At 35.9% G+C, this 15737-nt stretch overlaps 1 protein-coding gene across 2 annotated transcripts in view; it reads left to right on the top strand.

Annotated features, from left to right (window-relative positions):
- The window catches only part of hif1al (hypoxia inducible factor 1 subunit alpha, like), an 89451-nt gene that overhangs the window by 69124 nt on the left and 4590 nt on the right, over positions 1–15737 (top strand). For both annotated transcript variants that reach the window (XM_039768091.1, XM_039768092.1), the window contains exons 7-14: positions 5997–6103; positions 8490–8637; positions 8802–8992; positions 10813–10988; positions 11511–11609; positions 13240–13382; positions 15409–15511; positions 15619–15733. In XM_039768091.1, the coding sequence (XP_039624025.1) occupies positions 5997–6103; positions 8490–8637; positions 8802–8992; positions 10813–10988; positions 11511–11609; positions 13240–13382; positions 15409–15511; positions 15619–15733 (1082 nt within the window). The remainder of the gene's footprint in view (positions 1–5996; positions 6104–8489; positions 8638–8801; positions 8993–10812; positions 10989–11510; positions 11610–13239; positions 13383–15408; positions 15512–15618; positions 15734–15737) is intronic.

Below are 15737 nucleotides of genomic sequence, written 5' to 3'. Positions count from 1 at the left end.
TCTAGAATAAAAGTGCACTTGTTTTTATTCTTGTACACCAACATATGTTCCTGTGTTTGAGCGACACGGGCATGCTCAAAAAAATAGACGTGTAATGCCACGAAAAGTGCACGCAGGCACTTCAGTTCGCAAGCATTGGTACGAGAATGCAGTCACAAGTACGCTGCAGAGCTACAGCGCATCTTTATGTGAAAACAGCATTCTCAGATGGGGTGGAGGGGTAGGGAAGGATCCTGAACACGACTGAGACTGAGAATGAAAAGTGAATAAAAAAAAAAAAACCTAACCTTTACAAGTATCATAAATTACTGGCTGTTACACACTGAAATCAAATGCGTGTTTTTATTCTAAAATAGTAAGAATAAGCAGTTTACTTCTCAAAACTGAACCATGTGGGATCGAACTCATGACCTTTTGGATACTAGTCAGCGGCTGATACCATTATGCTACCGTGGTAGCTGTAGTAAGTATGTGTCAATGTGGCATGCTAAGGTGGCTTTTTTCTGCAGTTATATTTTTGAATAAAAGCATACTTGTTCTATTATATTTGTACCTTTTGTGAAGTGTTTGATATTTGGACTTCAGGCTTCATACATTATATAGTTTATGCTTACATTTTGTCATTTACTACTACAATATGAAAAATGTTTCTGTTTTAAAAATGTGTTTACACGGATTACTGTAGAAACGGAACACACGTGAAATGTGTGTGTTCCAAATAATGATCTATTATTTCCACTCTAAAACTCCACTTCACTCCCAGATAATCAATCAAGGCATGAGCTGGGAGAAGTTTGTGCACGTTCTAAGTCGGTGGGGGGATGGAATAGCCGGCTGCTTGCAGCCTGATTTTTATCAGCACATTTAGATGACAAAAGACGCTGGTGGAGAGCTGTGAACGATTTTAAGAAGCGATTTAAGGTGGGACGGAATTACGAGTTTTTTCGTAGGCTCTGGTAATTCTAGTGTTAAATGCATAAGTGGGTTAGAAAACTGAAGGAAGGATTTATATTACCTGGTTCCACTTAACTATATGCTTCTTCTTTTGTCAGTCTTTAAACATGTTTAGCTGTTACGGAGTGATTTTAATAAAGAGTTTATAGGTGAGTGAAGTTTAACAATAGAAGACTTAGAAACCAGCTGGAGCTTATCTGTGAATTTTTCATGCGCACAAACATCCTTGAGTTTGCTCCCTCTTGTGGGCATTGATAGTAGTGTGAGATCTGTCTTAGGAGCATTTACTTCTCTGTACATACTGTAAATGTTACAGTATTTTTCTTTCCTTTTTTGCAATCAGCTGAGCAAAACAATTTCACCTTGGTTTTCTTCTACTCAGAAGAATCTTTGCTTTTGAATTATGAAGCTTCTATGTGAAGTATAAATAAGATTACAAGCTCTCTGTTGTTTGGAGGAGAGACCTTTCAGAATAGCATGCTTACATTTGAAAGGGTCCACACAACTAAGTTGTAATGGAGGTTTTTTCAGTATGCTTATTATACAGACTGCTGTCAGTTGCGTTGGGGACAATGGAACAAAATCTGTCTGACCAAAAAATCTGCAGAAGCTGTTTTAAGATGTGATGTGAAGCTTTAGAACAGTCTGCTGCAGTTTGTCCTAGGGTCAATATTTCCAACAGTCTTTTAAGCAAATTAAAAAAAACATCTTTTAAAATCTGCATTTGGTGTTGCATAGTGAGTTATTCTTTTTTCTATATATTATGCCATTTCATTTTCTGTCTAAGGATTTTTAGAGTATTCTTGTTCTTGCATGTTGTTCTTCCTTTGTGAAGCACCTAGAGATGACATTTAGTGGGCTATACATATATACATCCATCCATCCATTGTCCAACTATTGGGTCACGGGGGTCTGCTGGAGCCAATCCCAACCAACACAGGGCGCAAGGCAGGACACAAACCCTGGGCAGCAGCCACTGCAGGGCACACACACACACCAGGGACAATTTAGGATCACCAAATACAGTATATATAAAGTAAATTATTATTATTAACATGAAATTACATTAAAAGAAAACCCTGGTGCTGCACAGTGCTGATTGGAGACATTTCAAATACTCCATCGACTTCTTGAGCAGTATTTTTAAACTTTTATTGTCTTCTAAAGCATAGGTTGCCAAATTGAATAGAATCTTTTTGGTTTAGCCTAAAAAGTGTTAACTGAGATGTTAGGGAATTATACAGTGAGAAAGTGTAGAGGTAAACACATGAAACTGTTTCCGAGAATTTCTCATCTGGGCATGTTCCAGAAAATGCCATGACTAAACAGTTTGTGACTATGTTTTGGCTACAAATTTCTGATCGTGCAATTCTGTGTTCATTTTTGTTCTTCCATTTCTTCACATATAAAGAAGAATACTTTTTAAAAAATAAACAGATTTGCAACGCATCATGTTAATTTATTCTGGCCAATTCTTTTGTTTGTGTGGTATTCAAAATGCATTTGTCTACTTCACACATTGCAGACTGACATTCTAGGTAATTCTTGTTGCAGTGGACTCGTCTTTCTTTTTTTTTTCTTTTAACATTTTTTTTTCCAGTAATTGTAATTATACTATTTACTTTCAATTGGCATAAAACATTTACACTTATTGAAGTAGTTCAAGGGAATTATATGTGCAGTTCCTTCATTGGTGATTTAGTTTCATTGCCACTACTATATTTTTTGTTATTGTTGCTCCAGGCTCTTAAATACTACGATGATCAGATGTTGCAGAGAGACAGAATATACTGTAAAGTCATAATGAAATTCAGTGAACATAGTGTGTGGATTGTTACAAGACCCAGATCTTTATATACTTAATATCCTAAAAAAAATTGGTCCTGTGTCACTGTATGTTCTGCAAATGGTCTAGGATACAACCTAATTTACTGAGGGCTTTTTTCTTAATGGAGATGTTACTGTTGCTGCGCCCTTAGAGAGGTGGTTAAGCTGTGAATGGTGTCTGTTCAGTGCACCACTGCTTGGATGATGTATCGAGAATACAGTTCGAAAATGAATAACAAGAAACAGGCTTTGAAAACTAAAGTGTTGGTGTAAAGATTAGATAGGAAATTATCCTAAACTTAATTTAGCATAGAATAAGAACCTTATCAGTGATGGAAGGTGGAATGTAAGAGAAGGTATGCAGAGGTCAGCAAGAAAGAATAAACAGAAAAATAAGGAGAGGCATAGAGACAGATTTCTGTAATTTCTACTCTTCCTGTTGTGTTCCATTTATTAAGGTCTGTGGTTTGTTATCCTAATATGAGACTGAAATCTTGTTTCTTGCACAACTTGTTTGTATGAGCAGCGGGATTGGTAAATTCAGTGGTGTTTCTTAAATGGTTGCTGATGAAAGAGCAAGGTCCCCCATCATAAAAAAGTTAAATGGCCATTTTAACTTGCTACACTACCTTTGTTGCCTGAAGACAGAATCAGGTGATTTGTATTTTCTCTTTGATTTAAGGCTAGTAGGCATTCAAAAAACAACTACTGGGAAAGTTTTGAGACAGAGACAATGTAGGTTACAACATACACAGTAAAGCACATGTTATATAATACAAAGCTCACTCACTTGTCAGCAGAACTTTTAGTTAAGAAGCTGACAGTTTGGCCAGATGGTGTTGCAGTAGTCATCTATTAAGAAAGAACATTTCAATATACCATTATTTTGGGGTTGAATCCCCTCCACAGCAGAAAAACGAAATCCATAAAAATCTTAAAAGTGCTACGACGGATTTGATTGAAATGTTGGTGACAGTATAGATAAAAGAAAATTAACCAAGTTTGTTATTTGTTGATATTTATTAATATTATGCTAACTTATATGTGCTGCGGTGAGAGTATGAAAGGTGGAACAGAAGTGATTGACATATCATTTAAAGAGAAGCAGTAACCAACAGGGTGAACCTACAGCTGAAGGTGGGGAGGTGTCCCGGACAGGAAAAAAGAGACACGACCCCATTGTGAAATAGAAAGTGAAAGTTTGGCGAAGCTCAAGAAAGTTACTAAGCTCAATGGTTAGCATTTGCCGTTTTTTTGCTGTTGACTTCCAGCACTCTTATATTTGCACTGGATCTCATCTTGGTTTTCCATTCTGCTTTGCCAACCTTCAGGCCCTGGTTGTGTTACTTTGAAAGCTACAGTGAAACAATGCGCAAACACCCCGTCTTCCCCAATAATGTTGCTGAAAATTCCTAGGGAGAACCGTTCTTCAATCACAGTGCTTAAATTGAGCAATACCACAGTGTCAGCCTTAGAAAATGGCATCTCAGTTTCTAATGGGGAAGCCACAGAAATTGTGCCATTGTGCTCAAATGCAGCTGCTCCGAGCTCCTCACGCTTCATGTTAATACATCAGAGTAACGCACAGGGTTATGGCATGTATGTACAGTATGTCCCATTTCAAGCACTACTTTGCATATACATTTAGAGGGGGGCTAGATACAACTGAAGATAAACATGAAATGTACTGGAGTGAGTGGCATAAATTAAAATCTAAACATCTAATGATTTCTATTCAAAAGTATGCACTTTCCTGTTAAATTGTGCTTTGCATTGACCATCAACAAAAGCCAAGTCACTCGGAATAGCAGGAATTGATCTAATGCAGGAATGTTTTACTCATGGAAAATTGTGTGTAGCATGTTCAAGAAAAATTACTATTGCTTGACTGATGCCTTTATTTAAGGTGACTCGCAACATTTGAGAAACAGTTGGTTGTGTGTGTTTCACAGGCAGGTTAGTAGTTGAATTTAAACCCACCAATTCAGGATTTGAAGTCGCAAGTTTAAAGCAATAACTGCCACACCACACGGCCTGCCAGTAATATTAGCTCTTCTGATCCATCCAACTAATCGACGGCAGTATAATGGAGGCCCATTGTCTTACAAAGTAACAAAGCTAGTAAACTAATACAGTATAGCACAAAGTCTTTTACTAATAGTGGCTGCACAAGGGCAGACAGTTACTCTGCTGTCTTCATTACAATTAATGAGTATTTGCATGTCACATCCAGCTATAATCACTCCTTTAAACCGATCCAGTAGCCACATATTGGAGAAAAAATGCACTCCTAAAGTATTGAAACACCTGGCAGTGAGCAAGTAGGTAAACCACCTGATAGGCAGGGACCTTTACCTGTAAAGTATGCTCAGATTCAAATATGTTTACAGAAGGAGTATATAAACAGAAATTTTAATGTAGACTCCAACTCTTTTGAAATAACATGGTATTATTTACATTTTAGCAATATGAATTACAACTTGTATACTGGTTACAGCAGACAAACAGAAAAAACATTGCATGCACAGCTAACAGTTACAATATCTGTAGATCCACTCTACTGTTTAAGCATAGAGACTGTTCTTGACTGTTGTTGTATCTCACTGCTGCATAGTTAAGGAACAAATTGATCCACACCAAAATGCAATTTAGATTTACTGAAATAAATCCTTTTGGGTGTACATAACCACAGTCATGTACAAACATTAAGGCACTTCTCTTTCTCAGTAATAACCACATACTCTCTAGCCTGTAAATGAGCCTCAGCACACTAATAGTAACCCATAAGATGAAGCACTCAAAACATAAAATAGTAATTTACGTTCAGGCCTGTGTGACTCTTCATCTCCTATGAAGGAGGGACGTGCTAGTGGATGGTGAAAAGTGTCATTTGTAGTGCTTATATGTATAAAGTTTGACACAGCTTTACAACTAATTTGTTTTCACATGAGAATTGTAATTAGAAAATCTTTTGATTGTTAATGTTAATATCATTAACATATTTAAGTAACAGTTCCATATCATGTTTGTATTCTTTCTAAAGCGGTCGTAATTAAAATTTATTTAAAGAAGTGTTTTGTTTGTGATTATTAACAACAACTAACAGAGCAAATTAAATAAGCAAATATAAAATATCTAGAGTTTCACATTTTTTTTGCATAGAGCCTCCTCCATCGCCCAGCTTCATGATTAATAGTACTGTCTCCTGTTCACAGAGTCTTTGAGTTGCTGGGTTATCAGCCAGAGGATCTGATTGGACGGTCTGCCTATGAGTATCATCATGCCCTTGACTCTGATCACATAACCAAGAGCTTCCACATCTGTAAGTGACACATTTTGGAGTGGACGATAAGGATTATTTTTTGCTTGTGGAAATGTTAATGAAATGTGTTTGTAAAGTAAGATTTGTACTATCATTATATTACTAAATGTGGGATTTATTGGAAGTTTTGGTTTTACTTGTGTTATTAAAAATATTTAAGGTAAAGTACAACAATGCTGAAAGCGTTATGGTAGAATAGATTATGCCTGTTTCTGAAACTGGTAATTAAAGAATCAGTTCATGATATTATAATCACAAAAACTTCACATTGCATAAAGTAAAAGGATTATATTGAAATGTTAACAATTGTCAAACTACTGAATCACTTTTCAGTTCTCTACCATTTAGTGATAAATAAGTTGAAAAAGTAAAACCGTGAAAGCTTCCTTTACCTAAGCACAAGTGTTGATTGCTGATCTTGTTATGAGAATGTTTCCCTGGACGTTCACCATATGGTTGGCTTAGGTGCACATGTAGTGCCCCATGATGCTTTGCAGGGCCAGTGGCACATTAGAACTTTCATGCATGCCCACTGTAAAATTGCTGACTTGGCCATCGCTGGGTCTCAAGCTCACTAGGATGGAAAAAAAAAAACATTTTCAGCTACTGAGATGCGCTGAAACCACCCACTCCATCTACCGAAGTGCTTGATGGTTGCTGTGGAGTATTATTTTTTCCCCGTTGTGTAAATGTGCTCGTTACTTCCACTTGTTTCAACCCCGAGCAAACTTCAATTGCTGCTTGTGCGTCATAAATGAACTTAAAAAAGTTAAAATATGGTCCAAAACCACAAAGGTTGAGAAACACTGCGAGATATCCATCCCGCATGTGTTTTTTTTTTTTTAAATTAAAAACTGCAGTATTATGAGTATTGCCAGATAAAACGAGCCTTAAAGGAGCCCTTTCCCTCCCCTCATCAAAAATCATAGGGCATGCAGTGAAATAATAAAATCAAGTGATATATTCTTAAAAGGTGTTTTTTTTTTATTTTATTGAAAAAAAGTAAAGTGAAATGCATCTTTTTTAAAAAGAAAACAAAAAAGAAGACATCCCGATGTGCCCAAGGCCATGACTGTGCCGCAGCTCCATGGGAAGGCCATTGTGTGCCCCAAGATTAGAACTCAATAATTTGTTTTCTTTACATATTGCTAGTTTGTGAATTTGTTGTTTTTTTGTTTGTAGTATTGATTCTGTGTGCAGGTGCAGTGATTGGCACAACAGCCTTACTGCTCAGATCACATATTTTTTTTACAATAATTAGTCTAGCAAAGTTAGCAGATTTTTCCTTAGCACGTAGGGACACTTAAAGAGACCGATGTACAATTATAATCCACTCAGAAGTAGTTCAGTTTCTCTTTCCCCATTGACTTCAATGCATTTCATGGATTTCGACGAAGTTCGCAAACATTTCAATGATTTTGCCAAACTCAAGGCATTTAGAATTTAGAATGGTTTGCCCTTCACTGCTAAGCACTAACTTAAATTATATTTAGTAGTTTGTTCCTCTGCCTCTCAGCTGCAGTAGACTGTGGTTGTATCCTGATGTGTGCTTTTGCTCTATGACACTTGTACATTCTTTCCCTGTGCGTGTGCCTTTTCTGTGGGTACTCTGGGCTTTCCTCCCACAGGTTAGGTAGGTTGCCAGCTCTTACCAGATACAGATGAGCAAGTATGAATCCATGCTTGTAATGGACTGGCACAACCTTCAAAGTTTGGTGCCAGAATAGGTTTTGACACTGAATAATTATACATTTGGGATGAGCAAGTACAGAAAATGGATACATTTTAAATAAAATAAATAATTTGAGTTTATCCTCAAAATAGCTTGTAGTTGTTTCTTAGTATTCTACCTGTTTGAGTTCAGTTGCCAACATTTCCCATTTGTTTAGAATACGGTAGTGGGGCCACAACTCTGTGGCATTCAGGGGGATGAAAGGGAGGACTTGCACTTACAAATACGGTAAGTGCTTTGTGTGCAATGTGCACAGTTATTACATTTGTGCTGGACCATATGGGAATGAAATAAAAGCAAATCGCCAATGTAGCTAAAGTCTTCTTATAATTAAATATACCGTATAACCATGAGTTGAAATCACCTGTAACAAAAGTATAGCAATGAAAAAAAAATTAGACTAATACATATTGATAATTGAAAGTAGCAAAAAATGTCTAAAGACAACAAATAAAAATAGAATGAATTATATAGATAAGGATGATACATAGGAAGTTAGTACAACAGTGATAAATCAAACAAGTAGACAGTCAATGCATATAAGTTAAAACAGAAGAAATGAAAATGGTAGGGAATCATTGTTCATGCTGTGAAACGTCACTCTCCTTGATAACTCTTTGTATATACATTTCTCTTCTTTTTATGTCATTACAGTGCTTTCTAAAGGCCAGATGTCCACTGGGCACTATCGCTTCCTTGCCAAGAATGGTGGTTTTGCATGGGCCGAAACTTGTGCAACAGTCTTGTACAACAGAAAGAGTTCCCAGCCAGAAGGGGTGATCTGTTTGACTTTCATACTAAGGTACAGTAACCTTTTACTATCTATGGGTTAGTTTGAAATTAGTTTGCTTAATTTTATAGTCACAGTTTACCATACTTGTAGTGATAATAATAATAATACATGTTATTTATATAGCGTCTTTCCCATGCTCAAGGCGCTTAACCTATGTTTATTCCTTTTGACAGTGGCCTGGAGGAGACAGAGATTGTTTTCTCAGTTGAGCAGACTTTACGAATTATGAAGCTGAAGAAGGAGCCTGGCAGCCTCGATGAAGATGAAAATAAAGAAAATTGTCTCTTCCTGAAAACGAGCGAGACTACAGAGGAGCATACAGGAATGGCCACAGCCTTAGAAAATAACAGCGTGCCTCTTCCAGGTAAAGTTACCCTTTTTGCAACGGTGTTCCCACAAACATATGATTTCTCCACTTAATGATAACCTACTATTTGGAATATGCTATCTGATTTGTTGAGTATTTTCTCATGCTAATGAGAGTGTTTTTTGGCTGAGAGAAGTATTGTATTTGAAGTATTAAGCACAAACTTGCCAATTCATTTCTCAATGTAAGCTCAGTCTGTTATCCTAAGTAAGTTTTCCTAACCTGCCAGTGATAGAAATATTTACATATTTTTACTTTGTGTGGAAAAATGCTTTGAGATGCTGTATGTTGCAGTGCTTTAAGTTAATAAATGTTGCCCTTTTCAATTATTACGATTTCTGAAGTTTTGAGAAAAGACAGAGTTGATCTCATTTAAAATCCAGTTGACACTTCTGTATTTGTTTTATTATTCAGAGGCCATATCATGTGTGATATTACCCTGAAACTTGTATTATGTGTACATTGACAAATGTTTAATTTGTTAGATATATAGAGAATTATTTTTAAAGGTACTTGTGTACCATTTAACAGGCATGCTTCCTTAAGACACAGATGAAACATACAGCCCACTTTTACACATTTAATGTGCAGTTACTGTTAGCTTTAACGCCTTAACAGTATCCATAGCATGTCAACATGGAGATCAGCTTTGAACAGTTCTTAGTTGTAGACTTTACGTATATTTACAGAATCTAAGAAAGTTTTAGGAATCTCCTGTGACCACCACTATTGTGTTGTGACATCCCCATCAACTCAGTCATACCAGTTTGTGCCTTTTCCTGACCGCTCACCCACATGTACAGTACATGCAGTGCCACTGCAGGGAAAAAAAAAAACAATCTCAGAAAAGGGGCTCATCTGCCTGATGCTTCATTTTTGTTGTACCACAACAGTATGGAAGCTAGAAAAAAGTCTGTGGATCATCTTATCGTACCTAGAAAGCATTCATACAGGCATTGGTGCTCTTTGGCAGTTTGTCATTTGGCTGTCAGAATGTGTCAAGCTCACAATATTTTGGAAATTTGAAACTGTGCAGAAAAGTCATCACACAATGTTGTATTTAGTCATCCTCTACATTTCCTAGTCAGGCAATTTGATACTCGCAATGTTATGAATTTCAGAGACAGCAGTTTTTACATTTCATATGCTGTCCGACTGCCAGATTTAGGTAAAGTAAGTGCAAGTGCATTCATTCAGTGGTGACTTTAGTCTCTTTGTTAGATATTTTACAGCTGCAATTAATGAAAAGATTAATACTTTCCCTAGTTCAACACTCCATTCAAATACTAAGTTACTTTAAATATATGGTTTCACAGTTAAGGCACATCTTAAGACACATTTTCAGTCACCTTTGGATATTTTACAGTCTTCTCCTTTTTATTTTATGGCTCCTGTATGTTAATTAGATTCCACTACACAAGTAAAAGTACTATAGCTATATTGTAAAGCATACTTTTTTTATTTAGCACTATTAAATAAGCGTTTGTTCTTCAATCAATCAATCAATCAACATTTATTTATATAGCACATATTCATACAAAAAAATGTAGCTCAAAGTGCTTCACAAAATGAATAGAAAAATATAAGACACAATAAAAAATAAACATAAGTCAACATTAATTAACAGAATTATTTTCTAGGATTTCTGTACCGTGGTTATTGTGCATGGAGTGTCATGCATACATTTATTTTAAATGAGCCAGCATTAATGGGGAAGATGTTTAATGCTATCTCCTATTGGAACTTGTCCCTGTTAATCCTTCGATTAAATAATTCAAGACTTTTCAATAAGTGAATTTTTGCTTATTATCTTCCAGATTATGCACAGCCCAAGGACTTGTCTTTCTCCCGGGCTCCCAATGATTCTTTGCCCGAGTCTCCCCAAGACCTGTGCACCCCTGAACTCCGACAGTTGCTTGCTCCAATCTTTGAAAAGAGTGTCAATGAGGATTCTGGAATTGGGTCTCCACCCAGCACATTTATGTCATCTCCGGTATGTTGAGATACCTGTCTGATCACTTTTCTTGACCAAATGTGCTCAGATATTTCAAAGTTCACATAAATGCTTGAAAAAAATTAGCAATAGTCTGGAAAAAGATGGAAGAAGTCTGTACTGGTGAATTATCTTATGGTACATTTAGGATCTAGGCATGAAGCTTCTATAGAGTAACAGCAGTGTGATGATAATATGGGTGCTCAGGGAATTATAGTTTTTTGGCACTAGGAAAGAAACATTTGTTTTATTGTTGCATCATCTGTGTATTTTATTCTTTGTAATGAAGCAACGTCTTTCTAAAATTGTTTAGGTTTCTGTACTGTATGGTTCAGAGTGGTACTGGGTAGCATTATTGCCACTCAGGCCTCTTTGAAAAATGTGATATAATTTTTACATGATTCACAGATATGATTACTCAGAAACATTTAAACACAAAAAACAATAGCAAACATTAAAATTGACTTTGGGCTTCAGTAATTACTAATGGTGAATGATAACTGCTGAATTCTTGTTTTGCAGAGAAGTGTTGATGAACAGGCTTTTGATATGGATGAAATTGAAAAGTTTTTTGCTAACAAAAAGGAGAGTGAAATGGCAGCATATGCAGGAGTTCCACAGGTAATATCAGCTGCTGTGTGTAAGCTGAAATATTGTATCATAATATAAGAGGGAAACTGCAGTAAAAGGAAACACAAGCTGCTGTTTACTGCAGCAAAGTATGGCAGAAAAATAAAAAGAATACAGGCAGCTTAATAAAAAAACACAAGACTGCCTGTTTGAAGGTGTATACTCTTTGTCATAGAATAGCTTTGATAAACTTTGTTCATCCTCTGTGTTGTTTTTGCAGTTTAGCTTATCTTGCATCTCCATGGTTTAAAATATTTCAAGTATGTTGAAGACGGTTTCCTTCTCTTTTGTTAAAACCATTGGATAAGACCTTACAATTCTACATTTCAGCCATGAAATTTGAACCAAGCTTGCAAAACTCATTTCGATGAATTCTTTTCTCAGGTTGAAAATACAACATTGTCATGTTTTGTAAACCTCAAATAGCTGTCATATTTTAGAATTCTACAAAAAGGGCATTGATGGAAAACAAAACATTTATGGATAAATCTTGTGGTAAAAGGCAGAAAATATTTTTGTCCACTGTTTTCAAATCACATTACTTGTACAGTGTTTCAATAGTGGAGTTTCATCTAATACACATTATTCTTTTGAAATTAAGTTAAAAAGTAGATTTTATTTATTACTTTAGTAAATTTGAATCATTTTAGTGGTTATGTGGATCTCAAGCTATTAGAAGCTTGATAGGTACAAGATACTGTACTGGCAGAGCTGTATAAAATCAGGAATGGGTTAAGCAGGATGACTGCCACCTGAAACCTTTACATTGTTTCAGTGGAAGCATTCAGACGCAGCTTGGATGTTTGTTAGATGAGCCAGAGTTTGTAAATATTTCTTCAGATAAGTGCATACAAAATAAACAAGCGGCCAAGCAGTCTCATCATATGTATTGGACACCATTTGGGGTCTGTTGTGTCAAGAGGAAACAGACAAACTAAATTTGGGATGAGGGTTAAATTCTAAGGGTTGTTTTATTTATGTCTTAATGCAAGTGCAAATTAATAATAATTCATTTTATTTATATGGCACTTTACATTTGTAGTAAATATCAAAGTGCTACATAAAAAAAAATAACAAAGACAAAACAAGATAAAAACAGAGGTAAAACAATAATAATTAGTGACATTCTTGTTAATATGCTTTCCTAAATGGAGTCTTTAGCTTTTTTTTAAAACAATCTGCTGTTTTTAATCTAATTTTCTTAGTAGGTATGTTTTAGTTATTGAATGTTTAGAAAAAAAGTAATTTGATTTTTTTTTATTTAGTATCTTACATACTTTTCCTGAATTTGATCCATGGATTACAAGTTGCACTGTTGCTTTAGGATTCTGCTTAATGCATATGACGCTAAAGCAACACATGTCTCAGTGTCATAGTTGTGTGATATATGGTTAATTGCAATTAGTTTTAGTTTCTTAGCTTTTTTATATTAATTGTCAAGTACAATGTGTTTTGAGAGAGAACATCTTGTGACTTCTCCAAATCCTCTGTGAAAATATATTTCCTTATTTGTATTTATTGATTAAGATTACATAGCATAAAAATTCATTTTATTACATTTTATATGACCATTCAGCAAACTAACCAACTAGTTCTGATATATTCTTCTGAATATGTTTAGGACGAGCCTTTGGATCTGGACATGCTGGCCCCCTACATCTCTATGGATGATGATTTCCAGCTTAACTTTTTGAGTCACCTTCCTGAACCTCTATCTCCAAATGCAGATTCACACACTCTTAGTGGAAGTAATGCAAAAAAACGGTAGGAAAATATTTTCTGTAGTCTCCCAAAATGCAATAAATATAGTAATGGGTCTGTGACATTTGACTGGCTTTCTTTGGGCTTGATCACTCTGTTAACTTCCAGTTATAGTATTTTCAGTTGCTCTTACTACATTTTTTACCATCACCTTTTCAGTGATTTAATAATCTTCTGAATCGTTTTGCATTTATTTATCTGTTAGAAAATTATCCTTGAATATAAACTGCCATACCATCATTATCTGTCACCATTATTATTAGTCTGCACTATAGTATACACAGGTATTCTTGAGTTGATTCCTTTAAACACAATATAACAATTGCTGCAGTCGGCGTCAGTCCCTATTTGAATGATTCTTTATGATTATATTTGTATTGTCATAGGCTTACTGGAAAATATTGTGATGTACAGTATTAATAACATCATCCAGGGAAGAGGGGGCTGAAAGTTGTGCTTTTTCACTTGCCTGAAATGTCAAGGACAAATTGGCCATTTAAATGATGTGGACAGGACCTTTCACAATGGAATTTAATGTTTGGAAATCATTAATAAGACATACAGTATGTCTTTACAATTTACTCAGTCTCCTGAATTATAATGCATGTTTCATGGGATCGCCTGTGTCTTAGAAATGCTGTTTAGGCTCCATGTAAATATGCTTTTTTACAAATATATAATACATTATAGTGATAACTTTTTATTAATGCTTCATTAAGATTTTTGATAATGTTCATATTATTTAATGTAATATGTGTAATAATGATGTTTAAAGTGGTCCTGAGAATTCTACGAGGACCAAGAGATGGTACCTTTGGGGCTGTCAGTGCAGTCTCTTCTGCTGATTGGATGTTGATTCATGTCTTTAACTGTTGGCCTTTTAAAATAAACAGTGAAATTTGGCTTAGAAAGAGTCAAACAAAATATATCAGAAATATATATTACTAGCCATGTGCGCCCAACTACAATGCGCGTGTTAAAGTTGGCTGTGAAGGGCTCCCTGTTTAAACGCGACTGCCAGTTGTGAACTGGGCCTTTCGTTGCACAGCATTATGATTTTTTATAAGGGAAACAAAATTACAAAAGAAAACCCTTGGACATTGATTCGATAGGAATGGCCTACTCGGAATCACTGTTCGAATAGTAATTATGTGGTTGTGTAGGAGCATTTCTGCTTCTGTCCGTTCACAGTCTGTCTCGTTTTACGATGCTATTGTTTCCTCTCACAATGTCTTCTCAACCTTTCTCCAATCTCGCAAGTTGCTTTGTGGCAATCCAAAGAGTAAGGCAATATACACAGAGCAATGGTTATAAAAGGGGGACACATAGGTATCCAGGATCTTTAAAGCATAAATAGGGATCACTTCACTGACATGTGAGCAAGCCACGGTACAACTGTGAGACGCGCAGCACTCGCCGGCTACAATGTAACAATAATAATTTTCGGAACGTGCTGTTACGTTGTCATTCATTTTATCCACTGTCTTTCTTTCATTCATATGTTACGTAGGCACGTAACTTTTATCTTCGACAATCTCATTCTCTATCCAGGCCTCAGGGGCTAACCAGCGTAACACTGTCCACCACCCCTTTCGTTATTCCGGTGCATTGTTGACATCCGTGAGTAACAACAACATACTAAACTGGAAGGTGGTCTACGCTTGCGTGGAATTCGCGGACAAACAAAGATCAAGATCTAAATGAAAATTATATATAAAGAAAAGATTAGTTAATTTAAAGCACAACAATTTGTTTAGTTTGAATGTCTGTGTTTTGAGGTGTGACTGGAGTACTACAGTCTTCAGTAGTATAAGCCTTGAGGAGATTCTTAATGCAATGCCTATGTTTTAGCTGTCTCTTTACTGCCATCTAGTGCTGCTTCTGCTAATTCATTCGTGGACAAACAAAGATCAAGATCCAAATGAAGATTATATATAGAGATGGCTTTTAATTGTAGCTGTCAAATCTCTTTAATCTGCTTAAACTGTCCCAAGAATGTTCCTGATTGTCATCCAATATATATTTTCAGAGCTCTGGAAGAAGAGGATGATTTAAGTTCAAAAAAGATGGCGTGGGAAAAACCAGACCTAGATTCAGAAGGTGAACCAGTGCTGCTGAAAGATGCTCTTCTGGTAAGAGAAGGAATGCTGGCTTTAGGAAAGAGGCCATTATTATTATTTTTACGGTGAAAGGCACAAAAATTCATACATTTTTGTTCTGTTATTCCTTCTGTATTTAGGGCTGCATGGTAGATGATGATGATCAGGACAGTTTGATGATGGTCAATCAAACCAAAAGCATTTTGGATGCTGGCGATTCATTAGATGGAGTGAGAAGCTTATGCCATTCTGCAGGTAA

Source organism: Polypterus senegalus, chromosome 11 (genome assembly GCF_016835505.1).
Source record: "Polypterus senegalus isolate Bchr_013 chromosome 11, ASM1683550v1, whole genome shotgun sequence".
Classification (NCBI taxonomy): domain Eukaryota; kingdom Metazoa; phylum Chordata; class Cladistia; order Polypteriformes; family Polypteridae; genus Polypterus; species Polypterus senegalus.
Note: the sequence above shows the minus strand (reverse complement) of the source record. Positions and strands in the feature narration are given on the sequence as shown.